General features: G+C 52.0%; 1 protein-coding gene across 2 annotated transcripts in view; it reads right to left on the reverse strand.

Moving 5' to 3' along the window:
- GRIK4 (glutamate ionotropic receptor kainate type subunit 4) overlaps positions 1–14,674 on the reverse strand; it is a 418,395-nt gene that overhangs the window by 150,625 nt on the left and 253,096 nt on the right. For both annotated transcript variants that reach the window (XM_045797991.2, XM_087868360.1), the window contains 2 exons: positions 10,432–10,529; positions 5,979–6,144 (listed from right to left, as the gene is read on the reverse strand). In XM_045797991.2, coding sequence (XP_045653947.2) covers positions 5,979–6,144; positions 10,432–10,529 — 264 coding nt within the window. The remainder of the gene's footprint in view (positions 1–5,978; positions 6,145–10,431; positions 10,530–14,674) is intronic.

The raw sequence follows: 14,674 nt of genomic DNA on the forward strand, positions 1-14,674 counted from the left end.
CTACTTGAGGAGAAGCTGAAAGAAGGGAGTGCCTAGCTTGAGGAAGAATGGGAAGGGCCGTCATGAGACGGACTTGCTCTTGGCAGCCTCAAGGACTACGCCCCAGAACAAAGGGTGGATGCAGGTCACAGGGAGACAGACTTAGCTCTGTTCAAGCTGTTTAAAGATGCCGTGGTAGTGAGATCCCTGTCACTGGAGATAGTTAAGGAAAGACTGAAGTCCCTCTTGCTGACTGTCAGAGAGTGAATTAAACCAGCGCATGGAAAGTTGGACAGAAGAACACTGATGTTTTCCCAGCCCAGGGATTCTCTAGTTCTACGCATCAGAAGGGACCCTTCTTTACGCTAGGCAGTGGAAGGACTTTGCAGAAGGGAAAGTGTGGTTTAGCGACATCAGGAACATCAGGAGTTTCTGCGTGCAGTGTAGAATTTTCCAAACGTCATTCTCCTCACCTCTGTTTAATGGAACTAAGGGATTTACGGAAGGCAGCTGCCACCAGAGGGGTTAAAAGCTGCTCTCTTCCCAGCTTCCCCTCTGCCACCACCCCAGTCCTCTCCTGTGGGGCCCTGGGCCCAGCAGCAGGTCTGCGTGCCAAGTCCAAGGCTGAGAGGGACCTGGGGAACCTATTAGTCTCGCTCAGGATGCAACGGGATGGATCGATGAGAGCCTCAGCAGGCCGGCTGTTCTGGGAAGCAGGAGGGAGGCTGGCTTCTGCAACTGGAAGCAGGGGGCCAGGCAGGGAGGGAGGAGAACGGAGAAGCCGTGAAAGGCACAGCCGGGGTTGGACAGGGCCGTAGGACAAGGACACAAATACCTAAGTGATGGGTCTGCGGCGGACACAGAGGACCCTTGTATTAAAAAATAAGAATAAACACCCATCTCAACTGGCCTCCATCCCTCTCCACTGGCTGATTCCCTTGGCTGCGGGCTCTGGTTCTGGAAAATGCTAATACTCCAGGGAGGGATGGCACTTTTAAATCTTGCGGGGAGGCAAGGATGTAATACTGACCTCGGGGGAACGTGGCGAGGATTTAGGGGAATGACATGGATCTTCCTGGCGCCCACACTGCCCTACACCTGGTAAGGTTTCATTTCCCTTCCCCCTGCCAGGCCGCATGCCTCAGGGTGTGTGGTTTTCAGATCTTTTCCATGAGCAGATTTTGATGGGGAGATGGGAATGAGAGTCCAAGGAGTGGTCAGAGGGGAAGGGGCACAGAGCAAGTTCAAGTGCTTGAACGATGCATTGCACCTGCTTCTTGGTTCTGTCTCATCCCATTGCTGGGCTTGGCCCCAGGAACAGGCAGGGGAGGCTGGACCACAGGAGGCAGGGGAGGAGACAGAGAGGGGATGGCGGAGAAGGTGAGGCTTCCTGTTCTTGGGAGGACCGTGTGCTTGGCCCTGCAGGCTGTCCTCTTCTCTGACGGCAAGTGTGGCCATGGGAAGAACCTGGCCCCTGCACTCCCATCACGTCCTAACTTCAGGGCATGTTTCCAGCTTGGGCCTGAGCTAGTGGGGCTCAGCAGGCATCCCTGCCCTGAGCAGTCTTCAATGCTTCCTCAGCTCCTTCACGTACAGTGATTTATCTCCCACCCAAGGGCTCTGGGAGGGCAGGTGCTCCTGGGTGGGAGAGGTGCAGTGACAGATCATAGAGCTAGAAAACCCACGACAGGCCAAGACCCAAACCAGGTCTCCTGGTCCCGAATTCCAGCCTCTGATTCCCCAGTTAAGTTGGCATGGCAAGGCCTCAACTCAGCCATAAAATAGGAAAAAATGATCCCTTCCTTCTGTCTGTCCCACAGTGTTCAGAGCAGCAGGGAAAGGAGGTAACAAGAACCACATATGTTGAAAATAGACTTAGTCTCTCTTTTCCTCATGCAGATAATAGGAATGTTTATAGAGTCCATCTTATTGTGAGGTTTAAATGGGATAATTTCAAAAGCCTCAGCAGAGTGTTAGGCACATAGTGAGTGGTCAATAAATGGTTAATTTTGTATTGCTCGGAACATAAGGCCTTGCACAACGCGTGCCTCCTGGGGCTGGTATCGGGAAGGTCCGCTAGTGTCTCACTATTTTCACAAGGGGCTCTGAGTATCACCCCTACTCTCCCATCCCCCACTCCCTGCTGCCACAACCAGGATCGCAGGATAAAGTAAGTCAATGTTTATTATGTTCTGGGCCCAGATACCTTCCACCCAAATGCCCTGAAAAGCAATATTATTCCCACTTTACGCAGAGGGGAACTAAGGCTCAGAGAGGTACAGTGATCTGCTAGACATCACACAGCTCGTGAGCGGTGGAGCAGCTTGGTTGGACCCCAAAGGCGGTTCTCTTTTTACTGTGCCATTCTGCACTTCTCTCCAGCTATACTTCCTTCCGGGATCAGAGTCTGTTCTTCTCCAACAACCTGGACAGAATTTAGCAGACACAGGGACGGTGTAAGGACAGAGCTGAACTCTGGTCACTCTGCTCCAGGTCCTGACCTGGCATTGTTCAAAAGTGATCCAAGGAGGGGGCGCCTTGGTGGCACAGTGGTTAAGCGTCTGCCTTCGGCTCAGGGCGTGATCCCGGCGTTATGGGATCGAGCCCCACATCAGGCTCTTCCGCTATGAGCCTGCTTCTTCCTCTCCCACTCCCCCTGCTTGTGTTCCCTCTCTCGCTGGCTGTCTCTATCTCTGTCGAATAAATAAATAAAATCTTAAAAAAAAAAAAAAAGTGATCCAAGGAAGGAAGGAAAGAAAAGCACACATGTGCCTCTCGTTATCTAAGTGTGGACACTGTGTCACACTCTCTGTGTATCTCGTCCTATTTAATCCCCTCGGCCATCCTGCAAGGGAGGCATCATCGTTCCCACTTTATAGACAAGACAACAGGAAGCAGGACAGTACCTAAGTTACTTACCCAAGGTCACACAGGCGGTAAGCAGATGGCAGAAGGACGAATAGCCACAAAAGGACATTAAAATACTTAGAAAGAAACACCAAAGCAAACATAAAAAAAATAGGATTTGAGTTTGCACAAAGATACCAGGAAAATACCCAGCAGGTTGTGCTTAATGGCCACAAGAAATTGAAGGCATTGGGTCCATCCTGAGAGTCTCAAAAGGTAACCTCGTGGCAAGGCTGAGTGATCTCCCAAAGGGGCTCAGGGGCCACGGTGGGGAACCCCGACTCTCCTTGGAAGCCCCCAAATGGCCGAGTCCCCTATGCCCGATGGTGATGACTCATACAGCATGCTTAGACCCCTCACCACATCTCCCTCCGCCCCCCAGCCTCATTAGAACTAGGCACTTGCAGATGTCCTGATTTTTCTTCCCATTAAAGAAAACTAATGTAAAACACAATACAACTCTACTTGGTCCAAAACCTGCTTATTAAAACTCTACTTTTGGAAAGAAAGGAAAAAACGGGGTATGATTCCCCGTGGCATGGTCTCCGTTATGCCTAATTTTGATGGCTGGAAAATAGAATTAGATGCCTGTTTCTAATTCAACGTGCGGCGTCTCTTGGTCCTGCATTAATAAGGAAGATGGAAGCGTGTCTCCTCCCCAGCTCTGAGCTGCATTTCCCTTCAGTCCCTGATTTCTTCATCCTTTGATTAGATTTTAATCCTCTTTGCCCTTGAACTTCTCCTGCTCTGCCCTACCTTCCTTCCCTGGGCCCTGGTAGGTGGGGCCGGAGTCACTGGCAGGCTCCGTGCATGAGTTCTTCAAGAAGAACTGTGGTTCTTCATCGACTGTGGCTGATGAGTCCCACCTGGGCTGTGCCCTGGCCCCTGTGGCTCTCGGGCAGGCTCATCCCCTTCAGGACCGTATCTGTGCTCAGCCATCCTGCACCCTGCTCGAGGGAGCAAGGGGACACACTGCTCCAGAGAGATCTCTGCCCTTCAAAGGACACCGGGCCTGCCAGGCAGAGCCTGCCCTGAGCCGCGGCTCGGAGGTTGTCTGTGCGGACTAGGACGGTGGGAGGGGTTGTGCAGGAGGAAATCCTGAGTCAAAGGATCCAAGTTAGAGTCTTGGTTTGCCATGTACCAGCTGTGTGACCTCAAGCAAGAGAAAAAACTCTGTTTTCTTGGCTCTAAAATGACTAGGAAGGAAGGAGATAAAATGGCAAAATGTATGGGAAAGTGCTTTGCCATCTGCAAGGAATTGCATGAATGTCAAGGAAGGTCATGATTCGAAGGGAAAGAGCCCTGTCCTAGGAGGCAACAGAATCTGGCAGAGAGCTCCGTGTGCAGTAGGTGCTCAGCAAACAGTTGAAGCAGAGAGAGCAGGGCTCACGTTACGAGCAAGAGGGACTGTGGCTAGACATAAGAAAGAACTTCCCATCAGGTTGGTGAGACACTGGACCCCGCACTGAGGAAGGCAGCAAGAGAACCTTCACTGGGAGAGATTTACAGCCTATCTTCTGTCTCTTAACATTCCCGCCGTACACATGGGGTGCACCAGTTGAATCCTGCCTGAGTGGGCAGGTGGCAGAAATTTCCAGAAGGAGAATCCTTGGTTTGGTCCCACCATACAGTGGTCTGATATCACAGGAGGACGACCACCTGCTGGAATGCCATGTTCCCCAACTCCGTTCTATCGAACACTAGCATCCTGTGGGCTTTTCGATCAGCATCCTCTAGGGACTTCTGGTCAATCCTACTTGGAAGAGATGAGGTAAATGGTTGTTTTGGCCTCAGGACAGCTTGGCGTATCCATGCTAATGTGTGCTGTGAATCTCCACGAGGGCGAAGCAGAGTGAAGTGTTTATCCAAACACGTCTCCCTTTTTCTTGTTTATTTCGGCCACAAAACACTTAACATCTACAGCAGTGCCATCCAGTAGGACTCTCTCTGATGATGGAAATGTTCCGCGTCTGCACTGCCTGCGGGGCGCCAGCGAGACCGAGGAACTGGATTTCGAGTTTGATTCAACTTTGACCTGGGGAATTCCGATATCTCCGAAGCCACTGGGTCATGGTAATAATTAAATAAACTATATAAAAAGTACACACAGTTGAAGCTCAGTTATTGTTTCTTGGGTAGCACCGAGTAAATCTTCAATCTGTGTTTATGCAAATTCATGAATTGAATGCACATCACAGGGAAACAGGTGGGTGCGGTTTTGACCCTTGGCTGGGAGGGGGCTGTTGTTTAGAGATGCTGTAGGGATTCCAGGGCAGAGCAACTGTGCAGAGCAGTTCTGAACAGGAGCCCTGATGGAGAGGACGTCGGCCAGCAGAGCCCACCCGGACCTGCAGGCGAGCTGCACAGGACACAGATGCCTGGGGCTCGGGCACAGGGCCCCAGGGGCAGGCAGGGCCCAGCATCTGCCTGCCCACATGTGGGTGCCCAGCTGTCACTGGGAGCACACAGGTGTACAGACTTGCTAGAAAGTGCTGGCTCAAATTAGCTCAATCTCCATAAACACCAAATTTACGTTACAAATTGTCTGAGCGTCAGAGAAACTGTATTTCTAAAACCTGCATTTGCAAAAAAAATACTTTATCAGGAATTGCCCTTGGACCTTGTTCCATCAGCAAAACCCGCTCTCCAGGGGAAGAAGCTCTTCAACCCATCAAGTACAAAATGCATCCAATTTTATATTTTCCCTCTCTCTCTCTTTTTGTAGCTCCTTCACAATGAGGCTGAAAATGTGGGAATTGAGTTTGCAGATGCAAAAAGGCTTGGAGGTTGGCCAGTCTCCCTGTAACCCAGTTCTCTCTGTTCCGCCCATGCCTGGCAAAGGGTGTTCCTGGACTGCTCTCTCTCTCTCTCTCTCTCTCTCTCTCACACGCACACGCACGGGCACAGGCAAACAGCCAAGGACACACACGGGAATGACCAAAGTTGCTGATCATCACCCCCACCGTCTGAGAGAGCCCTCCCCTTCCTGGCAGCTCTGCAGCCAAGGGCAGAGCCACCGGGGTGAAATCCACAAGCCAGCCGGACCGCGTGGGCCATGGGCCGTGGGGCGGAGCTGCGGGGGGAAAGCTTACATTCTGCTTTGGCACAGATGAGGCAGGCGGTAGTGCAGTTGAAGAAGTTCAGGACCCCAGCAACGGCCACGCTGACGTCCGTGTTGCTGGGGTGGAGGTTCAGCGTTGTGAATCGCTGGAACTGGAACTTGATAAACTCCTCGGGGGCCACTTTGAAATGAGGGACCTGGGAGGAGGAGTAAAAACAGGCGGCAGGGAGGATCCTGAATGAGTGCAAAGGAAAGCAGGCACGAGGGAGGTGAGGCCGTGGACGGCGGATTCTTCTAGGTAAGGCCTCTGCCACACTCCGGTGGAGACGGAGCTGGCGGGACTCAGGGCACCCACGCCCCGAGGAGGAAGACAAGATGACGTCCTGGACGCTGCTCAAAATAGAAACACCCGGGACGAGAACCCCCCCGGCCAGGAGCTGTAAAAACGTACTGTGGACCTTGGCACTGGGGTCTGTGGCCCCAAGGGGGCAAAATCATAGGTCTTTATTCTCAGAGCAACTGCCCGCTGCTAGGCAGCGAGACAAAAGGCTCTCGGAGCCATAATCCTTATGATATTTTATTGGTCGTGAATAAATCAGAGCAGAGGCAGTAGAAAGAGAAAAACACCGCCCTGGGGACTAACAAAGGGGCCCCATCAGCCAGCCTGGCCGACAAGTGTACAAACCCGCTCCCAACAAACTTCCTATGTGACAGCCTGGGATGGGTTCCTCCGCAGACATACACACACGGAGCGGGGAGCGCCCCAGGCTGGGAAGCCATCCAGACACAGCCAGGTAAATAAAAGCGTGCTCTGGCTTCATTAGGGCCGTGTCAGCTTCCCTCTGTGTCTGTTACTGACATTTCCGGGAGGCACCGCCCCTGCCTCCTGCCTCTCTTCTCCCGGGAAGAGAGAGTAACAGGCTCTGATGCTGCTCTATTGGCGGCTTAGGCTGTTGGGAAGGTAATGGGAAAGTTAAAGCGTAATAAGCTGCCATCCACCTTGATTTCATTTTGTCACCCTCATTCCTGGTACCCGAGCCACAGGAGCTACTTGGTGCCTCTCCTAGAGAGGGACTCGGGAAACCCCCACTCTTGTCCTCCCCTAGAACCCGCGCGCTACGGGAGGGCCACGCCACAGCCAGCATGGCTTTGGAATGGTGTTAAAGCAAGTAAGACCGAGGGTAGAGAGCAGGAAGAACTTCCTGGTGGTGAGTTCATTGGCTCCGAGAGTGGGTTATTTCGAAATGACTGCAGCAATTTTCTTAGCCGGGGCTGGCCCAGAGTCTGGGAGGATGTTGAGATGGTGTCTGTAGGATTCTGCCACTTTGTCTTTTTAAGATTCTGGGAGAGGTCAGCCAGAGACCAGAGCGCCTCTGAGGGAGGAGGGGAGGGAAAGACTTAGCAGGAACTAGGGAGAAAATTCCTGAATTCAATTAGGATTAGCCCTCGAACCAGAGAGAGAGGGGCAACCAGTATCTTCCAGCAGAGACTGAAAAATGCAGACCTGGAGAGAGCCTGGTGAGTTATGGGAGAAGACTCGGAAGAGGGAGGTTGATCTAAGCAGTGTCATAAAGGGTCTTCTTTCCCAGCTTGTATTTTGCACCCCATACAATCTTCTAAAAAGAATAACAAATGCACCTTGAAAGGAAACACAGTTCACAAAGGGGCAAGATGGAGGCCAGGGCCAGGCAGGGGCAGGGTGGGCAAGGTGGCCAGGCTGGCTGGCTTATACATTTGAGCATTTCTGACCCAGGCCCACCGTGTGTGGCCATCCAGCCAATAGGCTGTTGGGAAGGTTCCAGCTAACTTACCCCAACAGAATGCACCCTTAGAAATACCCTTCAAACCACAGACCCTAGACATGGATCAGGAAAGATACTCAGGAAAATGAAGGACAAGTGGGTTTTACAGGTCATAGACTTGGGTTTGTCTCTAGGTTGTCCTGTGTGATTTGGGGCCAACTGCTTAATCTGCCTATGCTTCCTTAGGACGGAGACAACAATGGGTGCTTCGTGAATCTCTGGGAGGATAGAAAGAGAGCCTGTATATGAAGGATATAATAGCTTAGGACCTAACATGGCGTAACTGTTCCAGCAATGCCTTATCTCCTTCCCTTCCCCCTTTTTCCCCAAATCTAGGGGCTCCCGAAAAAGCCCTTGAAGCAGGTCGTGCAGGGAGCGTGGGATGAGGGGCCCCTCCAGGGAGTGGAGTTGGTGGGAAGTCTCCAGCACAGCCCGCCATCTTGAAGGCTGCTGGAGCCAGCTGCTCTGATGGGCCCAGGCAGGGAAGGCCCAGGCCCATCCCGCTGAGTGTCTCTCTAGGACTAAGATCAATCCATAATAGATTTGCAATTGCAAATGCATCCCAGCAAGACACTGTGGAGGTGTGTGAGGAAGGAGAGGTGAGGCAGAAGGCAGCCAGCCACTGGGCTACGGAGCGGTTCCGCAGCATTTAAAGGAATGAACTCCTTGGTGAGAACTCCATTTCTTTTCCCTGGAGCGGAGGGGCGTCAGTGTGAGCCAGTTCAGCCTCATAAAATATGAAAAGAAATGCATAATCTGAGTGGAGAGGAAAGGTTACTCTGGAAGGGACATGACCAGACAAAGGAGGGCTAAGCAGCTGGCCGTTCCCTGGGCAGCATGACCTGGCTGGCTGGTAATGGCACAGGGGTCAGAGTGGCAGGGTCGGGGGGATGGTTGTAAATCAGGGTCTCTGCCTCTGGCCTGAAATGCCAAACGGCGTTAAGGGAAACATGTCAGCTCAGATAACATATCCACTGAAGCCCGGCAGGAGGTCATTCTAGAGTGGGGGTTGGGAGATGACTGTAAGAAACAGTGAGGCAGTGTGATGGGGGGCCGGGAGGGAGGAGAAAAGAGGAAATGGGGAGCTGACGTCTTGGCAACCTCACTTGGTGAAGATCCCAGCGACTGCTGGAATAACAGCCTGCCACAGATCGGAGCTGCTACTTGGAGTATGGCAAGAAAAATTTAAATTAAACATCAGCTCTAACTTTCTGGGGCCAAGGTCTATGAGATGGGGGTGGATGGAGGGGATGCAGTGGGGGCAGAAGCGCCTTTTTTGGCCTGCGATGGGTCAAGAGTCATCTTTCAGGACACCTGGGGGGGGTAGGGATGGGGAGCTGTCAGCAGACACCTGGCCTGGGGCAAAAAGGCTCAGGGGGCTTAGCCTACAGGGCAGTGGCCCAGCCCTGGGGGAGCAGGACCAACCGCGGGACGGGGGTAGGGCTGCCCAGCACTTTGAAGTGCAGGTCACGATGCTGAGAGTGGGTTCATGAAATTGGGAAGATAACTCTTCCGCCCCAAGCATCAGGGACTCGCCAAGCCTACTGATTATAAAGAGAAATGGTGGCATCGAGGGGGAAGGTTCCAGAGGGTGTGGGGTAGGGACAGCTTACTGAGAGGTGTCTGCCCTGCAGTGGGTGTTCTCCTATTTCCAGAATCGGATCCTCCCAAAGCTGACATTTCCGGAAGGATGAGCCTCCAGGCCCCAGGACAGGTGCAAGCTTGATCTCTCCTTCCCCTGTCCCTCTGCCCTGCCCCCTCCCTGGCTCCTGACCTTGTGCCCCCTGCCACCAAGCTCCATCTGTTCTCAAAGGACCTGGCTAGAAGGCCCTTGAGGCCAGAGAGAGGCCGAGGGGCTACTTTGCCACTGTTTCCCAAGGATTTTTGTGAAGGGAAAGACGGATAGATTCTAGGAGAAGCTAGGAAGGATGCCAGCAATGAGCTTAACACCAAACACACTTTTGAGTTTGTTTTCTCCCGGGGAAGAAGAAGGAGAGAGCTGATGGAACAGGGAGTGGGCTATTACTCAGAAACTCATCCCCGACCGTCTTTATCCCCCATGGAACTGGGGCCGGAGGAAATGAGCTCCACACTGTAACTAGAGAGGCTCCGGGTCCAGGTAACACCTGAGGAAGAATTCACTGACTGAAGAAGTAAACACTGGAATTGGCGAATGGGGAAGAAAACAAAAGAGAACTTTTTTCTAGAGAATTTATAAGACAGAGGTTTCAAACTACATTTTAGCAATAAAATGTAGCCGTGTCTCCTCCCCAAGGCATTCTTCACCAGAATCCCGATATCTGAACAGATAGTCTCGAAGCATCTCCTGGGGAGCTCAGCCTTCTGCCCTCCTGGCGTCCCCAGGACCACAACCCTCCATAGCCTCTCCCTCCACCCACCACCACCAAGGGGCCCCCTGAGGACTCAAAGACCCAGAGGAGCTCAGTTTGAAAATCCTGTCGCAAAACCTCTCCTCTGTGTCCCCTCCACCCAAACCGCCTGGAGAAAAGTAAGCGCCCAACAAAGGACCACTTCTTTTCATATGTTTCGATGTTGTTGTTATTGGTAACACCAACCAGGCCCAAATGAGCTCTTCCAGACCTTGAGAATCCATGATATTTTGGGGCCCAGGGCACAGGCTGCCGGTCCGCAGATGCTCCCCCAACCTGGTGTAGCACTCACCTCCTTCTCCCCACAGATGTTGCTGATGATGGAGCTGGAGGCCGGGCTGGAAGAGGGTCCCAGGACAGCGACCACCCCCTTGGGGAGGATCTGACACACTGTAGCCAGCAACAGGACACAGCGTGGGCAGCGGGAAAGGAAACAAGGCACTCATCAGGTGGTATGTGGGCCGGGTGCCCTGCCTGGGTTTCAGGCTCAAGTCCAACCTTCACCTGCTGGACCCTCACCTTCTGCCCCCCTCCCCTTTCCCACCCTTCCAAACCCAGTGCCTCTCCTTTTCTGGACTAGGGGACTCCAGGACAGTTTTATTGGAGTTTATGGACGGTATTAAATGAGGAAATGACCCAGGTTATGACAACATACGGCCACAGCCAACAGGGTGTATAAATTGTCTTGGCTGTCACTGAAGGACAGAGGCTAATGGCAGAAACCGGCAGACTCTATCCTGCCAGGCCTGCAGTGTGGGTGTTGGGAGGTACAGCCACGCACGGCTGCCACAGGGGCTGAGGGCCCCGCTCACAGAACAGTCACCCGCCATGCAATCTGCTAGCCTATCCAATTTAAAGAGGAAGGGGAGGAAGACAGGCAGACAAGCAGAGGGACGAAGGGGGTAAGGATGATGCAGGCAAGAGAGGAAGAATCAGACTCAGCTACAGCCAAAGGGAGCAGAAGAGACAGGAGAAGAAAAAGAGAATGAGAAGCAGAAAAAGAGAGTGAGAGGCAAGGAGGGGGTCTCATGTCTCAATGCCACCCTCCGCCACTCCTGTTTACCTAGACCCCTGCGCGGTGCACCTGCTTCCCTGAGTGTCTCGGGCTTCCCCGTGGAGAAGGAGCCCTTCCTTCCTCTACTCTGGACACTCACTCTCCTGTCAAAGAGCACCTCAAACGCCTCCTCCTTACACCTTCCCCCACTCCTTTGTGTGGAATCAATCTTCCCCAGGGCTCTTGAGGCCCCTGGTCTGTCCCTCTGTACCAAGACACTTGTAAATGTGCCTCTTTCAGCTTGTTGCTTAGGTATTGTTCTGCTCCCGCTAGATTTCAAACCCGTCAGGACAGGACCTGAGCCATCCTTCTCTCTAAAGCCCCACTTCTCACCTCCTCAGTGGCCTCCGCATGTTTTTCTAGGTGCCCAGTTCATATTCATTGAATAAATGAGTGGATGAATGGGCTACATGGTCAGAAGAGGAGAGAATCTCAGATTTTAAAACACCAGTGAACAAGAAAGGAAGGACGGGAGAAGAAGGAGGTGACAGAACTTGAGATAATTCTCAGGATGCACACTGTGATATCAGAACCCAGGAGTTGGCCCCTGGAATGTGGACTGAGGTTCCCTGACATGCTGCAAGGCATTCTTCCCTGCAAAACTCAAAGCTTGCCTCTGGACACGTTTACTTCCTACGCACGTTGAGAGTCAGGCCGAGCCATTTCCCAGGACAGTAAACTGAGGTTAAGGGATCAGTGCAAGGCTCCTCGCTGAGTTGGCTGCAAAGCCAACCCCTGCAACCTAGATGTTCTTTCTCCTAGGGTAGGGTCCTAACCACTGGCCCACACGGCCACGTGATCGCCCTCAAGGGGAAGGGCTGGTGGGAAGAGCCTCAGAGTCCAAATCCTAGCGTTTACCACACAAGCCACAAAGCTGCAAGCTCTCCGCCCGGCCTGCGGCTTGGGCAGGGATCCTGCCACACCACAGATCTCAGCTGGGTACCGGAGGGGGACTCGTCTGTACTGTGTAGGAACCATGCCCAGTGACAAAGTCACCGCGAGCAGGCCCCCTGTCCGAAGAGGGCTCTGCCAGTTTCAAGCAGTTTCCGTATAAGTTAGCTCATGTGCTCTCAGCCCGGTTCGCCCTTACTGCCTGCTAGATGTCCTGAGTCAGCGGCCGTCAGACTACCACGGCTTTAGGGGTGAGTCTTGGTTCCTGATTTTACCAACCAGGACACAGCATCCGAGCGACGCTCAGGGACTCCTCCAGAGTCACACGCTTCACACAGGTCAGAGCCCGCATCCGAAGTTGAGTGTGCTGGCCTCGTCCTGTCCGGTGCTCATTCTGCTCTCGAGGCCGCCCCCCACCCTGCAGCCTCAAGCACCCCTTCCCCCCTTCCAGTCCAGGTCCCCACCCCATCTCTTTCTATCGAATCTGCTTCCCCAGGTCACCAGTGACTTCTTAGCGGTTCTCATCCTATTCTCTTGTTACAGTATTCGATGCTGCTGACGGCATTGCTCTTTTGAATTTCCTAACACCACCCAGCCCTGCTTCTCGCCTGCTTCTCTGGCTCTGGTATCACCTAGTCATCACGTCCACAGCAGAGGGGCAGAGAGCACAGTCATTTAGAGCGCGGACTCCGACACAAGACTGCCTGGGTTTGAGTCCCGGCTCGGTCATTTCTAGCTGTGAGGCCCTGAGCAAGTTACCAAACCTCTCTGGGCCACTCCCTCATCATTAGAACGGGGATTCTAATAGTAGGGTTGGTGGGAGAATTAAAGTGAATTAATACACCCAAAGGGCTTAGAACGGCCCTGACATGCTACATGGCCTTATTAGGCCCACTGCATCGCGTGTGCTAGATTCTTCTCATGATCTGATTGGACCTTCATGTTTCTAGGAGGAAGATTCGGTATTTGGCCCTCTTTACAGATGGGGAAACTGAGGCTTAGAACATTGACAGAACTTGCTCAAGATCACAGGTCATACACACCAGAGCTGGGCTTGAACTCAGAGATCCATTGAGCACCAAAGCCCTGAACCACTCCACTTCACCCCACCTAGCTCTGCAAGCTCCCAGCGGAAGTCACCTGTGACTCTTCCCTGGCTTCCCTCACTGAATCCACTCACTCTACCCGTCAGCGGCCAAGTTCTGACCCCCTGACCTGCTCACCCACCATCCCATCCTTTCCACCCCCATTGCGACTGTTCCAAGTCAGTCCCTTTTTCCACCTGCCTCCTAAGGGGCTTCTCTGTCTTCAGAATTCTTCATTTCCAATCCATTCTCCAGACTGTGAGACAAATTATAATCCTAAAACACCGGTGTGCGTGTGCCACTGCACGGCAGAAAGCATGTCTTATTTACCTCTGGGCCCTCCAGACTTAGCACAGGGCCTGACTCAGAGTTATGTGCTGAAAAATAGTTGCTGAACTGCACAGAAGCCTGCTCACAACATTTTCCATAGGAAATTGGAAATAAGCTAAGGGTCCAATCATAAGGGAATACTTACCTAAAGTGTGGGTCATATACCCACATGAAATCTTGCTTAGGTATTTAAAATGCTTATGAACAGTTTATAATAGTATTAAAAATATTTATGAAATAATATTAAAGAAGCAGGATATAAAATTATACATAGAGGTGTAGGAAGGCTACAGCTGAACAAATACAAAACACAGTTATGAGCTGAGGAACGACTAGAAGATGTTATAAAAGCCCGTGATTACTGAGTGCTAATTATGGCCCATGATAGCACTTCGTAGGAATGGATTTATTTCTCAGAACGACCTGATGAGATAGGAACCATGATTTCCTTTTACGGATGAGGAAACGGGACCAAAGGTTAAAGGTCAGAGTCAGGACGCACACCCCCAGTCCCTGGGCCCCGGGTCAGTACGTTCACCACTGTACCACACAGCCTCCCATGTGCATGGGGCTTAACCGGACATTCGTGGCGATTGCTGACACTGAATGACTTTCTTGCCCTTTTTTCCCCTTTACTTTCTATCATGAGCATGTATTCCTTTCATAACATGTCATTACAAAATACAGGATGTCCTAAGAAAAGTTTCTTCTGAGGAGCGAGTAAAGTCCAAACGTATGTGATCTCCTCAAGATACCATCTTTCCAGAACTTCCTCCCACTTTGCTTCGGACTACTCCACGCCAGCTCTCCCCGAACATGCTTCTTATTTTCCCACTCGAGCCTGTTCCCAAGTAGTTCTCTCTGACCAGACCAGGGGTTCGTAACCTAGGCTTAGAAGTCAGTGGTCTGTGAACACTTTGGGGGGAAAAAGTGACATCACTGTTTTTTCTCCTAACTGCAAGCTGGCATTTCCTTCAATTTTGAACATAGGCAATAAATCTCAGTATCTTAACAGTACCTCTGACTTGGTCACCAGCAAACACCACAAATGCTTTCCTGTCACCCTGCAGGGCTACAGATACTCTTAAGAGGTGATTTACATTATTATTTCAAACTTAGGCTAGCGGTTGGACTTGTTGCTAGGCTTGGCTATTTAATACATTAATAAAGAAGCA

The sequence above is a fragment of the Ursus americanus genome, chromosome 16, assembly GCF_024610735.1.
Source record: "Ursus americanus isolate L20-20 chromosome 16, mUrsAme1.1.p, whole genome shotgun sequence".
Lineage (NCBI taxonomy): Eukaryota > Metazoa > Chordata > Mammalia > Carnivora > Ursidae > Ursus > Ursus americanus.